Source organism: Trypanosoma conorhini (genome assembly GCF_003719485.1).
Source record: "Trypanosoma conorhini strain 025E chromosome Unknown Tco_14.4_contig_00006, whole genome shotgun sequence".
NCBI classification, from domain to species: domain Eukaryota; phylum Euglenozoa; class Kinetoplastea; order Trypanosomatida; family Trypanosomatidae; genus Trypanosoma; species Trypanosoma conorhini.
In genome coordinates, this window is record NW_021704092.1 from 62,105 (window position 1) to 74,727 (window position 12,623).

General features: G+C 53.8%; 6 protein-coding genes across 6 annotated transcripts, besides 13 other annotated features; all 6 read left to right on the forward strand.

Moving 5' to 3' along the window:
* Positions 1-232: 232 nt before the first annotated feature.
* Positions 233-2,323, forward strand: Tco025E_00315 (uncharacterized protein; the record flags this gene model as incomplete). Its single annotated transcript, XM_029367259.1, has 1 exon — positions 233-2,323. The coding sequence occupies one exon, from the start codon at positions 233-235 to the stop codon at positions 2,321-2,323; it is 2,091 nt and encodes a 696-aa protein (XP_029232659.1).
* Positions 2,324-2,552: 229 nt separating this feature from the next.
* Positions 2,553-2,584: a microsatellite.
* Positions 2,585-2,796: 212 nt separating this feature from the next.
* Positions 2,797-2,814: a microsatellite.
* A 151-nt stretch (positions 2,815-2,965) lies between these two features.
* Positions 2,966-2,998: a microsatellite.
* A 29-nt stretch (positions 2,999-3,027) lies between these two features.
* Positions 3,028-3,050: a microsatellite.
* Positions 3,051-3,087: a microsatellite.
* Positions 3,088-3,538: 451 nt separating this feature from the next.
* On the forward strand, positions 3,539-3,847 carry Tco025E_00316 (uncharacterized protein; the record flags this gene model as incomplete). The annotated part of the gene is made up of 1 exon (XM_029367260.1): positions 3,539-3,847. The coding sequence occupies one exon, from the start codon at positions 3,539-3,541 to the stop codon at positions 3,845-3,847; it is 309 nt and encodes a 102-aa protein (XP_029232660.1).
* Positions 3,848-4,132: 285 nt separating this feature from the next.
* Positions 4,133-4,154: a microsatellite.
* A 203-nt stretch (positions 4,155-4,357) lies between these two features.
* Positions 4,358-5,407, forward strand: Tco025E_00317 (translation initiation factor; the record flags this gene model as incomplete). The annotated part of the gene is made up of 1 exon (XM_029367261.1): positions 4,358-5,407. The coding sequence occupies one exon, from the start codon at positions 4,358-4,360 to the stop codon at positions 5,405-5,407; it is 1,050 nt and encodes a 349-aa protein (XP_029232661.1).
* A 121-nt stretch (positions 5,408-5,528) lies between these two features.
* Positions 5,529-5,560: a sequence feature (A-rich).
* Positions 5,561-5,853: 293 nt separating this feature from the next.
* Positions 5,854-5,898: a microsatellite.
* Positions 5,899-5,988: 90 nt separating this feature from the next.
* Positions 5,989-6,021: a sequence feature (GA-rich).
* Positions 6,022-6,064: 43 nt separating this feature from the next.
* On the forward strand, positions 6,065-6,742 carry Tco025E_00318 (uncharacterized protein; the record flags this gene model as incomplete). The annotated part of the gene is made up of 1 exon (XM_029367262.1): positions 6,065-6,742. The coding sequence occupies one exon, from the start codon at positions 6,065-6,067 to the stop codon at positions 6,740-6,742; it is 678 nt and encodes a 225-aa protein (XP_029232662.1).
* A 73-nt stretch (positions 6,743-6,815) lies between these two features.
* Positions 6,816-6,845: a microsatellite.
* Positions 6,846-7,125: 280 nt separating this feature from the next.
* On the forward strand, positions 7,126-7,530 carry Tco025E_00319 (uncharacterized protein; the record flags this gene model as incomplete). The annotated part of the gene is made up of 1 exon (XM_029367263.1): positions 7,126-7,530. One exon carries the CDS (start codon positions 7,126-7,128, stop codon positions 7,528-7,530), a length of 405 nt encoding a protein of 134 aa, XP_029232663.1.
* A 499-nt stretch (positions 7,531-8,029) lies between these two features.
* Positions 8,030-8,046: a microsatellite.
* A 1,367-nt stretch (positions 8,047-9,413) lies between these two features.
* Positions 9,414-9,437: a microsatellite.
* Positions 9,438-10,033: 596 nt separating this feature from the next.
* Positions 10,034-10,052: a microsatellite.
* A 77-nt stretch (positions 10,053-10,129) lies between these two features.
* Tco025E_00320 (uncharacterized protein) lies at positions 10,130-12,226 on the forward strand (the record flags this gene model as incomplete). The annotated part of the gene is made up of 1 exon (XM_029367264.1): positions 10,130-12,226. One exon carries the CDS (start codon positions 10,130-10,132, stop codon positions 12,224-12,226), a length of 2,097 nt encoding a protein of 698 aa, XP_029232664.1.
* Between the last annotated feature and the right edge of the window lie 397 nt (positions 12,227-12,623).

Sequence of the window (12,623 nt, forward strand, 5' to 3'; positions counted from 1 at the left end):
TCACACTCAACTCCATCTCCTTTTTTTTTTTTTGTTGCTGGCTTTCTTTCCTTTTATGTATTGCGTGGACGAAAAGCATCTCCACAGCTGTAGGGAATAGGTACTTTGAGGAAGCTTGATAGGCTGTTGTTCTTCTTTTTTGGGTGTGGGGAGCCCTGTGGGACTGTCCGGGCTGCACGTCTCCTCACACTTGCCGTTTCTCCGCCCTGGGGGTAGTTGCACTGCGTGCGTCATGAGCACAACAACCGAGCACGAAGCCCTCGCGAACGGGCGGGAAGGTGGCGGAGCCGCGTCATCGGCGAGTTCCTCGGCCCACTCCTGTGGAGGGTGGAATTCTACAGGCGATGAGTCCCATTGCTTCATGCGTCCAGAGAGTCCAGACGGTGCAAGAGGAGGTGTGCGGCCTTCCGCCCACTACGGCGCCAGGTTAAGCAACATGGGCAAGAGGCTCCTCGCCGGTAGAGCCAAAACGGCCGTGCGGGGGTCTCCGTATGTGAATGTAGGCCTCAATCAGGCGCTTGGGGAGAAACAGGGAGAAGGCAAAGAGGAGCACGGGGAAGAAGTTTACTGCAACCCTAAGGCACCCTTGCGGGCACGACCACCGGACGTGCAACGTTACCGGCAAGCGTATTCGGCGAGATATGGTCGTTCCGCTGAAGGCAAGCTGATAGAAGTAAATGAACCCAGAACGCCACCCCACGGTGCCGCTTTCCCACGACATCTGAGTGGCCCATGCTGTAGCGGAAGGCCACATCTCGCCATGGTTTCTTGCAGCGGCGACAATCGGGGAGGAGTTAACCGTGCTGAAGCTATTAGACATTACGGCTCCACCGCGCGCCGCGGTGAGGGAGTAGCACAGGTAGACCCCTTTACGATGAGCGCGGAAACCCTCGGCTCAACCCCAGAACTCTCGCCGCCATGGAGCATGGGCGTGCACATCGAGACGCCGACGGAGGCCGTGCATCCAAATGCGCCCCAACGCCCACGGCCGGACACGGTGGAGATTGCTCCGGATGTCCCGGTGTGTGTCGCACTGCCCCTTTTGTCCTGCCCTCGGCAAAACTCTATTCTTCGTGGGCAGACCCATGATTACGGCGTACTGCTGCATGAAGACAAGGAACGCTCTCAGGGGGGGAAGGACCCCTCACAACAATTGGTTTCCTCCTCCACGGCACCGCAACTCTCCATGAAGGACACCGAGGATGATTCGGTGGGGGATCCGTCCCCTACGACGCTGCCGTCGCTGTCAAAGGCAGTCATTGCATGGTCCGCCAACATCAATAAAACGGAAACGCAAATGCAAGGCCTAACTGCGGGAAGGGGCTCGCCCACATGCCTCTCAGGAATGAGGCAAGGAACACCGCTGACTTTGCATGAGGTCACGGAGGAAATCGCTACCGAAGAGGCGGAAAGGGTTGCGTCAGGAAGCCGGATGTCAGGCACCTCGGAGGAGAAGACCCCAAACTTGTGTATATTGTCGAGTGCTATCTGGAGCCGACGTAGAAGTGAGCTTCGCGGTGAATTGATTTCCACAGAGGAACGCCCGCAGAAAAAAAAGCGTAAGGGATCCCGGTGGGCCAAGTCTTTGCTGCGAAGGGCGTTAGCCTTCCCAGTCATGGAGAAGAGTGATGGTAATGGTGGTGGCGGCGGTGGTGGTAGTGTTGTTGGTAGTATAAGTACGTCGCATACTCTCACTGGCAATTGTGTTGATAATAAAAACATTGATGGTAATTTCATTCTACCACAACCGCCGCGAACCTCGCTGCTTGCGTACAACTTGGGGCATGGGATGGAGACGAGGCCCTCTGTGCGTGCTCTGCCCTCCACATCGCGGAGGTCGTCGGCGATGCAGCAGAACCCGGACCCCTCGTTGGCGTCGAGCAACATGCTCTTCTTTAGCCCCTCTGGTCGGAGAAGGTACGACGCCGCCGCATTCAAATCCGTCCTCTCCACCCCAAGCAACCATCCCCCGGGGGTGGATCCCGCAGGCGCCAGGGCGATGTCCCGCCGCTCGACCCGGACGAGTCGGGATTGGGTATCTTCTGGCGCCAACGACGCTGCTCCCAGTGGACGGGGTAACAGCTCTGACGACGGTGGAGAGGCGCGGCGTGCCGCGAAGAGCCAGGAGCCAAGGCTCCCAAGAGACCCTTCCTTGCGCAGTGACCTTCGAAGCGACTCCGTATGCACCACGCGAGATTTCATACCACTGAGACCTTTCACAAATTCGCACTCCGGCAACAGCACGACAGGCAGCATATATTCAATGGTACCGGCCGAGGATTCTGATAGTGAGAGGTTTAGTATGGCGTCCTTCACATGGTAGGATGTAGGATGAAAATTAGGATATTATCAAAAGGGGACGGGATGGTAAGCAATCATATATTTGCAACGCTGACAATACATTAGACAGTAGACTTTGCTCCGCCCCACAAGCGTCAGTTCGACCCGTGAGACGCCTGACTTTCACGATGGTGACATCAAGGAGAAAGCAGGAGAAAGGAAAATTTTGTCTGCCATTGTGTTGCGGGAACTACTAATGACCATGTCGGTCCTTTTTTTTTTCTTTTTTTCTTTTTTTCTTCTTCCTCCCTACATTTCCTTCACACACATATATACAAACACGCCCATGCCGTGATGCAAAAAGGCGGCGAGTGTGTAATGCTGTCGGAGGTGGAAACGAACCTCAAGCAAACAAGCAATAAAATGTACAGAATGGCGATGAGAATGATAAAGGATGGAGATGTGGGGGATGCCCGTGCCACAGTGAAAGGTGGCGTCGCTTTCCTACCATGTTTAATATATATATATATATATTCTTCTTTCCCACCCTTTTCGGTATTCTCAGCTGCCGTCGTCTATTGTCGTTGCCGTTGTTTGGTCCCTTCTTTTCTTTCCTTTTCTCCTCCCCACCCCACTTTTTTAATATTATTGTTTTCCCTATTCTCCTGTTTCGTCCGTCAAACACATATATATATATATATATGTATACATATATTTACGATGGTTTCACCCCTCTCCAAACACTCTTTGTTCTTGTTGTTGTTGTTTTTTCTTTCTTTCTTCTCCTTCGGTTGCTCTCTCTCTCTCCCTCGGCGATGGTCATGCTGATTGCATTTTTGTCCCTGACCTTGCCGCTGTTCTCATTTCTACTTCCCCGCCGTGTGTGCCTCTTCATTGTTTTTCAGTGTGTGTATCAAACTGCCCTCCCCCTCCCCCTCTTTGTCTTCCCCGCCGCGGAGTTTAACGGTTTTGCTTCGCTGCCCGAGAGCAGGCGAAATAAAAAAATGAAAAGGTGGGGTGGGGGTGAAGCGCATTTACGCCTCCCCGCCTATAACTCTGCCGAGCAAAGTTCGCTGATGAAGAGACGCGCCTGTGCACAATGAAGGCCCTTGTGCGGTGGGGGCCTGCAAACTCACGGCTGCGGGGGTGACAGACGGATGGGGATGCGCGTGTCCCCCGGAGCACCTGACTGCCTTTCATAAGCGTCAGCCCGACCCCCCGGTCGGGTCGTGCGGAAAGCTGGTGTTTCCCGCCTCTGATGTTCGGGGTGATGGAATGTTTGGGCACGCAGCGACGCGCCAGCCCGCGGGCCGCAGCATTGAACAGCACCAGACCCACAGTTGTGGCAAACACCACGAATGAGCCGGCGGACCCCTCATTTTCCAATTGCAACGGGGCACCTGCAGCTACTGCAGGCGTACGGTATACTCGCATCTGTTCGCGCACTGGCGGGCGCCAGGGTTTTTGCCAGCCAGACTGGCAGGGGCGCAACTCCCGCACTTGTGCCTACAGGAACCCTCCTTGCCCCGGTGAGGACTTCCAGAATGGAGGCGATTTCCAGCTTTAGTCTTTTTTCCGTTTCTTTTTTTTTTTTGCTGTCACTGCCTGCGCAGTTGCCAGTCGGCAGAGGGGAAACAACAAGGGCTGGCCAACAAGCACCTGTTCCCCAAACTATGTCTGCGGTAAGCAAGGCAGTTCGAGATGTCAACTGTCGGATGCGCCGATCGGCCCATGCTGCGTGAGGGAGATGCTCATAAAACTCGCCCCCGTCAGTAAAAATGGAGTATCGCGCAATTGCCCCAGTGGGTGGCGGCGTCCGCGGGCGCCTGGCCGCCTCGCAAGGGGGCAGAAAAGAAAAAGAGAGAGAGAGAGAGGAAAGGGTGTTGCTTGACCTCGTACGGGCAAATGTTTCTACGTGCTGCAAGAGTGAGTGATTTGATTGCATCCACACCTCAGTGTGCTCATGAAGCTCCATTATTTCGGTACTTTTTTGTTATTTTGCCTTTTTTTTCTCTTCTTTCTCTCGCTGTACCCGTTTTCCTGGCAAAGAAGCCAACCAGTGAAGAAAGAGTGAGGGATGGAGGAGCAGGTCAAGCCGGTCTCGAGGATCAAGCGACATGACCGCGGCGCCGCCGCCGGCGACAAAAGTAAACCGGTGCCGCAAGTGGAGGCTAAGCAGGATGACGTCAAGCAGGAGGAAGCCAAGCAGGAGGAAGTCAAACAGCCGAAGAAGTTGATTTCTCGTCCGAAGGCGCCAATGGCAGTCGTAGCTGCCCCGGAAGCGACACTCTTGACGCACAAGGATCCTGTCACAATGGGCCCTGTAGCACCTGCTGGCCCCGCTCCACCATCAGCGGCGGCAGCAACGACACTGGCAATGGGAGATGCGTCGGCTGCAACGCACGTCGCTGGGACTGTGGAGGATATTTTTGAGATTGCATACGACAACTACACCTCAGAGGATTTGCATGCACTGCTGAAGCGCGTGACACGTCAGGAGGTGGAGAAGCGCATGTTGGAGCACGAGCAGCTGCGGCAGAAGCGGCAGAAGGTTCCACAGGTGGAGCGCTTCCTAGACGTTACCTCAAAGGTGGGTAGCAGCAGCGGTGGCAACAAGGCCACGGAGGAGGGCTGTGGGTATAACTACAGCGTCATGCTGCGGCGCCTCTTTGTAGCGCTCAACCGCAACAAGGAGAGCAGTGCCATGTCGGAGCGCAATAAACTCCCTGAGCCAAAGCTTGAGAAGATTGGAAAGAAGAAGGTTATTATCACCAACTTTGGACGCATCTGCCAGGCCTTCAACCGCCCCGTCCAGGATGTCAAGGACTACATTGAGAAGGAGCTTTCTGTAGGTGGCAACCTGGACAGCAACGATGCCCTTATTCTCAAGTACGAGATTCAGAAGTCAACGGCGTTTGACAACATCCTCTACAAGTATCTTGACGAGTTCGTGAAGTGCAACTCGTGCCACAGAATCGACACGACACTCACGAAGGAGGGTCGACGCATGGAGCTCCGGTGCAATTGGTGCACGGCCACGCGTACTGTGCAGGCCGTTGGTTCCGCGACGTACAGCGCCCAGGTGGGCAAACGTTCGAAGGCACGGCTGCAGGCAATGACTCTCTAAGGCGCCGTTGACGGGGAACGATTTCGTGTGATTGTTAACAAACTATATAAAATGAAAAAGAAAAAAAAGGAAGGGATGAAGAGCCCTCCACCGCCGCCACTCACGGAGAAGTGAGGGTGGGGAAGAAGAAAAAAGAAAATGAAAAAAAATAGAGGCAGAATCGCTGGGAACACATACGCACGCACGCGCGGGCCTACATGTTATTGATGAAACTTGATAGCCTGCCATGTTGTTTGTGGTCCCTTCTAAGAGGAGAAAACACTGGACGAAATGAGCTGACGAGATGGAACGAGGAAGAATGAAGAAAAAAAAAGTAGGGGTATGTGGTAATTCTCCTCCTTTAGCACGGCACCCGACCCATGCTTATTTCGGCTCTTGCTGCACTTTAAATGCTCGCTCGCAATTTTTATGACTTGGCTCGATGTATCTTTACTGTGTTTTGTCCCCTCCTCTCTCTCTCTCTCTTCTCTTCTCTTCTCTCTTTTTCTCTCACATGTATATATAAACATATACATTCTGCGGCCATTGTAAAAGTGGGGTGAGGAACGGGGCGGCGAGCACACGACGAGGGAGAGGGGTGGGAAGAAAGAAGGAAGAGACAAGAAGAAGAAAAAACATAGCGAGGCGGTTGTTTTATTCTTAGTGCAACACCTGTCTATGCTGCAGCGCTCCTTCCTGCGGGGCATGTGGCTCGGCGGCACTGCCTCCATCGCGGCACTTGGCCACGACGCGCGGCCTTCTACCGGGAAATACATCAACGTTTTGCCACCCACTGACATAGCCAAGAGCATTGCCGCTGGGGCAATGCCCCCGGAGGCGAGCGTGGCCGCTGTGCAGCCAGTGCCGGGCATGCACTACAGCAAGTGGAACCGGGCCTTGCGTAGCGATGTCTACGATGAGTTATTGAAGCTCCCGTTAAGGTACAAACTTCATGCCTTTTCCAAGCTGTGTCCGCCACCCTCATCATCGTCGTCGTCGTCGTCTTCAGAGCAGCAGTATCAAAACGTAGGCGTAATTGGCAGGGAATCTGCTGTGGGTTACAACGCGCCACTTGGTCCGGCAGACCCACTTGACACAATTCCCTTTTTCGTCCATCGCAACAGCAACGGCTTCTTGCCCGGGAAGGTTTATTCGATGAACGAACGCAATCTCATGCCGGCCTTCTTCTTGCGCATTCAACAGGTGGAAGGCGACATCTTCCGATTTGAGGAAGAGCTGCTAAAGATATTCCCAACGAAGAAGATATTTGTGCGGAGTCACAGCGTCTACGTCTACAACGTGGGGATGGACGGTCGGCTGATTCTGCATCATTGGCTCCTCGGCCTGGGCTTTTGATGGCGTCGGAAGGGGCAAGGGGTCTAACTGGCGAGAGATGATATTCTTTTTTTTTAGGGAGTTCAATACACCTTTTTTGTTGTTGTTGTTATTGTTGTTGTTGCTTTTTTACTTTCGCTCTCTGTTCGGTGCGATAGAGAGCAACTGGCGACGAATCGTCACTATTCCGTTGTTTTCATTTGACGTATGTGCGTGTGCGTGCGTTCGTCTTGATTCGCTTCGCTGGTTCTCGCGCCTCCCTTTTGTTCTTTGCACAATCAGCAGCACCGCAGGAAAAGTCCTGTAGGCGCAAAAACTGCTCCAAAAAAGAGTTTGGAGGAAGAGCAGCTTTTGCGCATCGGTTTAGAGACTTGCTGCCGCCTCGGTTTCCCCGCTTAGCGTCCATGCCGCTCACCGCGCTCTTGTTTACTCTCACCGCACTGCTTCTGCAGGTGGGCATTGTGTGCCCGCTCGTGTGTGACGCGGCGCAGTTTCCGTGGCAGACGCGTCCTCCAGGAAGACCCTTCAGCACTGGCCCCATTATTTACCCGCCAGGCACAATACATTACGTGCGGCAGCCGGCGAAGAAAGCCCCGGTTCCCTTCTTTCAGCGTGCGTGGTATGTTGGGTTCCTGCTGATGGCTCTCGCTGTGATTGTTTTATACATGCTCCTTTACCTGGCTGTGCGTTTGCGGTTCCGTGTGGCCGAGCAGGAAGCCGCGAAAAGATCCCTCGCTGGAATAAATAGTGATCAGGAAGAAAACCCTTTTTCTGATCACTCCAGCGGGGAAGACAAGGAGTCTGAATGAGAGGAGGAGAGCAGCGGGGGGAGGCGGGAAAAGCAAAACCCTTGCTGCCTAGGAGCTTTTTCCATACTTCTCTCGCTCTTCTTCTCTGACAATCTGCATCTAACTCGGTACGCAAATGCGTACGTATATCCGCAACTTTTCTCCCTACTCCTTCCAGACTGTATAAGAGGACAAACATTCGTGCGCTTGTTTGTTTTTCTCTTTGTCATTCTTCTGTTTATATATCTCCTGCGCGTATACTGTGGGCCTCTGTTGAGGGGAGAGGAGGGGGTGGCGGTGAAGCATTTCGCTGAGCAAGACGAGGGCGGCGCGAGGTCCGGGGCACCGGTGGGTGTTGGTGGGCAGAGGCAGAGGCACCGCTTTGTCCCCCCAGCCCCCGCGCGCGCCAGTTTTCTTCTCACGGCTTCATAAAGATCCCCCTTCTCCGTGTTTTTTTTTGTCTTTACTATTAATAGCATGAGTATTATTCTTTGTACTACCTCTTTGTTCATCTGTACTAATATATATATATATATAGCACAGAAGCGGCAGGACGAGTTCCGATGCCTGCGTGCATGTGTAAATGACGTCTTGTATAAGTTCGGCAACGCCGGTGAGGCATACAGCAGGGGGGGAAAAAAGTGGTGGAGGTAAGAGTCGGCGGCAAACGTTAAGATGAAGTGCCGACCGTATTTCACCCTTTTACCACCCTTTTACTTTTTCATTTTACTCCCTCTGAGTCTGCCTTGTGGCGCTGATAAAAATGAGGAGGAGGAGGAGGGTGCATGCTTCTTGGTTTTTACCCCCTCGCTTGTTTTATTTTGTTCTCTGTGTGTTTTTATTCGTATTCCTCCTTTTTTTTGTGTTGCCTTTGTTGCTCTATTTCTGGCTGACACAGAAAAGGGAAGGAGTTTAGCGGTTGAGAACTGATAAGAAAAAAAGCGTCCACATCATGCTCTCGTTTACATATGCCGCGTTTCTGTTCATCACGCTAAGCATCTACGCGATGACCATTGCGTTTTGCCTCTGGCGTCTGTCAGCGGGACGCCGGGGCGCCAAAGAAGCCGCGCCTGACATCAGCGACAGTGACACTGACTAGAAGAGGCCTGTATGTGTGTGTGGGTTGTGGGGGTCCCTTGCCTTTTTTAAAAAAATCCTCGCTGTTTGTCTGCTGCTTTGTTTCCTGCAGACAGTGTCGAGGTCCGGGGCACCGGTGGCTGTGGGCCGCTTGCCCCGCATCTTCTCGGCGGTGCTGAGAGAAGTAGCGCGGGAGAAGCAAAGATGCGGAAGGAATGAATGCATACCGACTACTGGTTTCATTAGTTATATGGCTACACGGGTCTTGGGTGACGGGACACACGTACTACGCTTTGGATGGGAATGGAGGAGAAAGACACACTTCGGATGTAATAAAAAAAAAAGAGATATATATATTATCTCGTCCTTCGTTTGTACACATTCTTTGTCTTACTCACATTCCACATCGAAGCTTCTCTACATGTTTTATTGTGAGTTACTCTGAATTTGTTTTCCGCTGACTGTGTTGCCTTGCGTTTTTGTTTGTTTTTGCCTTCCCTGCGGGCCGTAATGAGCTCCGTCAGCGTGTTGAACCGCCCTCTCGTCAAGGCTGGAACTCCCTCTTTTTCTCTCTTCGCATACTAGGTGAAAGACGACGCGCATGCCGTGAGTGCAAGTGATACTGTTTAGTCTTTGCCGGATGTTTCGCGGCTGTACGCATGACGTCCCCGTGTGGGGGAGAAGCGGAGGAGGAGGGGGATGCAGGGCGTGCGCCGTGCGTGCAGCCCCCGCCCCGTAATGTGTAACGGGTATTGGCCAGAGGAATCGGGACCAGTGGAGATGTCAATGATGCGCCACGGCAGATAGGGCCGTACGTGTATGCTTACGTGTGCGTGTGTATATGTGTGTGTAACTCCATTCTGCCCCACGATCGCCTTCCTCTCTCGCTTTTCTTCGCTCTTTCTCCCCCACGACATATGTACGTTTCTGTTTATTCCCTCCTCTCGCTGCTTCTGCGGGCAATGCCGTGACGATTCTGCCTCTGTGTGCTGGTTTGACGCTGGTGCTCGTACGCCACCGGCTGGCGGTGGCGGCGAGGGCATTTTTCTGACGCCGATTTGCTCCTTGGCGCCTGTCAACGTGCCTACCCTCCCTCTTTCTCTCACACTGCCTCACTTTGTTTGGCGCAGCAAAGCCGCATAAGTCACACTAAGGCCGGGACTTGGCAGGAGTAAACCCTGCAGAAGAAAACCTAAAATAGATAAAATAAAAATAAAGGAGCAACTGGAAGAGTTGGGCGACGGTGGAAAATATCAAAAAGAAATTTTTAAAAAAGGGGGAGGGGGGACGTTTCCGCAAAAACTCTGCAGGAAGTTATTCTCGTGATAATCCGGCAGCTGAGTGGTTATCGTGGCTGGGGCCGATTGTCTTCGTGGGTGTGTGGTAACTGAAGAGTTGTGAGTGTGCGTGTTGACAGCGAGAGAGAAAAAAAGCACGAGTGAAGAGTTGTGTGCGTGTGTGTGTGTTACCGGGGGTTTAAAAGTGTGCATCCCAAGCAACGAGACGCGCGCACTATAACGAAGAGCAGACACTGACGGGCGTGATGGGGGCTGTTCCGAGCCGTGAGTTCCACGAGAGCCCAGTGGCCCTCGTTTTTACCCGCAGTGGTACGACGCTGCAGATGGCACGACTTCCGCTCACGCCGCACTTCTTTCCGTCGGCGGACTGTTTGGCGTTCCGACAGCTGTGCGATTGTCGCGGCTCGCAGTCGATGAAGTACGGGTTTGCGCTGAACGAGGGTCCATCCCATGAGCGCCACTGGCGTGCAGGTGGCATGAGGCGGGGGGGCGTGTGCAACCTGCAGGCCAGTGATGCCTGGGATGAGCTGTGCGAAGAAGAGCTGGAGCCTGACCCGTCCGCGCCGTATCAACGAGACATGATGGAGTTTCTGCTACCCACAGACGAAGCGGCAAACTTTTTCGTCTCGCGTGAGGGGAGGAATGCGAAAGAAAACTTTGCCATGACGGGAAATGCATGCCGTGATGGCGAAAGCCAGGTGACGACGGAGGATTTGTATAGACTGTTGGTGACCGAAGGGACCGTCCCTGCCCTTACCGACACCAACGCGGAAATGCAGGAACTTTATCGGACGGAGCTCGCATGGCGCAAGGCCAGAGCGGTGATTTGTCATTATCGTCAAAGTCAATGCGAGGGCAATGAGGAGGAAGAGGCCAAGGTTCGTCTGGCGGAGCAGGTGCCGCCACCGCGTCGTTTTTTAAGGGCGCTTCCAACGGCTGTGGTGGCCGTCGTGGACTCCGACGAGGCGATGAGGAAGGCCCCAAGAAAGTGTGCTATTCCGTGCGATGGCATTTTGCACCTAATGGAAAACGACGGCATGCTCTTTCTTGCGTCTCGGCGAAGTGACGGTTACATTGTGCCGCCAACGCCAATCCGTGTTGTTGGGTGTAACTCGCTGCTTCCTGCGATGTGCCGCGGCACATCATGGTTGCGCGGGTATGACGCAACGCCGGTGGCAGAGGGGGAGGAAGACGCATACATCGAGAGCCTTCCCCTGTCGCGGCGCCCACCCGTGCTCTGCGCCTGTCACTTTTGTGAGGCCGCCGTCTCCGAAAAAGCCTTTGGTCGCGGATTACTTGAGGGTTTGGGCTACTACGCGCTGCATTCCAGAATGGCGGGGATGGAGGATCTTGTCGCACGGCCAGTGTGGCACCTGGGACTCGCGTCGCACGCCTCGCTCCTTCATTTTGTCGCCGAAATACGGCAACTGGTGTCGATGGCGACGTTCCCGGCGGGTGTTCGGGTGAGCGTCCGCGGGAGTCGGTTGCTGCTCCGGATGCAGGAGAGGGCTCTTCGGGCCGTGTGCCAACTCTTGTGCCCCTGCACCGACAGCTTTGCCCCACAGCCGTGGGGTCAGCATGTGTGGAAGCAAAATGTAATTAACGCCGCCCTGTACGACTACGGCGGACGCATTGGTGTTCATCCAACAACGGGCGAATTGTGCGTTCCACAGCGCATTCACGATGTCGTCTTGCACCAGACAGAGAAGGAGGCTGACGACACACGCGACGGCTCGATGCAGCTGGTATTCATTGTCGTTAACCCCTGGCAAAACGCAACGTCCCCTTCCGCGCTGATGAGAAGAAAAGATACTCCTGAAGAAGAAGACGAGGCATCGGCCGAAGTTTTTTACGACGGCGATCTTCTTGTGCATGATCATGTGCGCCATCGATGGAGGCGGCTGCTGCAGCCGGACGTGAGCCTCGAGACGGTGCTGCTTTGCTGGGTGAAGAAGCTTCTTGCGGCGGCCACGTTTAGGCACAGCGACAAGGGATGGCTCCGGGATGTCGAGGGTCGCATTGTTCAAGAAGGACGTTTTCACATCTGGTGCACGATGCATGATGGTCTGCCGTACTTTTTTGGGGTTATTCCTAAATTCGCGAAGGAGCGCCGCCGGAGGATGTTGCGACAAGCGCGCGGGAAGTTCCTCAGGGACGAGGAGTCTCAACACCGTCCCGAAGTAAAAGGGGAGGAGCAAGACGACGTGACGCCTGCGCAAGACCACCAAGCCCGCCGCCGCTGCGCACACCCCCTCCCAGCCCACTCTAAGAGGCATGGCGATGCGGCAAACTATTTCCGCAATGGCTGTTTCACCTGGAACCCATACGGCAGCTGTAGGTAGACGGCCGCTTCTAGCCATGCATCTTTGTTTTGCTTTTCCACCGCATTCCTTTCTTCTTCTTCCTTTCGCTAGCACCTGTCATTTCTATTTCAGCGGGGAGCTCTTAAAGTAAAGTGCTTTATCGGTCTGCCCATAGTGGCTTCCATCATTTTGGTGGGTGTTTTGTTTATCTTCCACTAAAAAAAAAAGGAAGGGCTTTTTGCGCTGCATCTCTTCCCCTCCCCGCACCAACACGAAGCAACGGTCAATTCCAAACACAATAAAAAATTTACTGAGAGTTATTCACTCCATACACATGAATGATACACGCCTCTAACGGCGTTAGTAATATGTGCCCGCCGGGTTCCTTTTTATTGTTATTACTTTGGACTGTACAGGGAATTCGCTACGGTGCGTT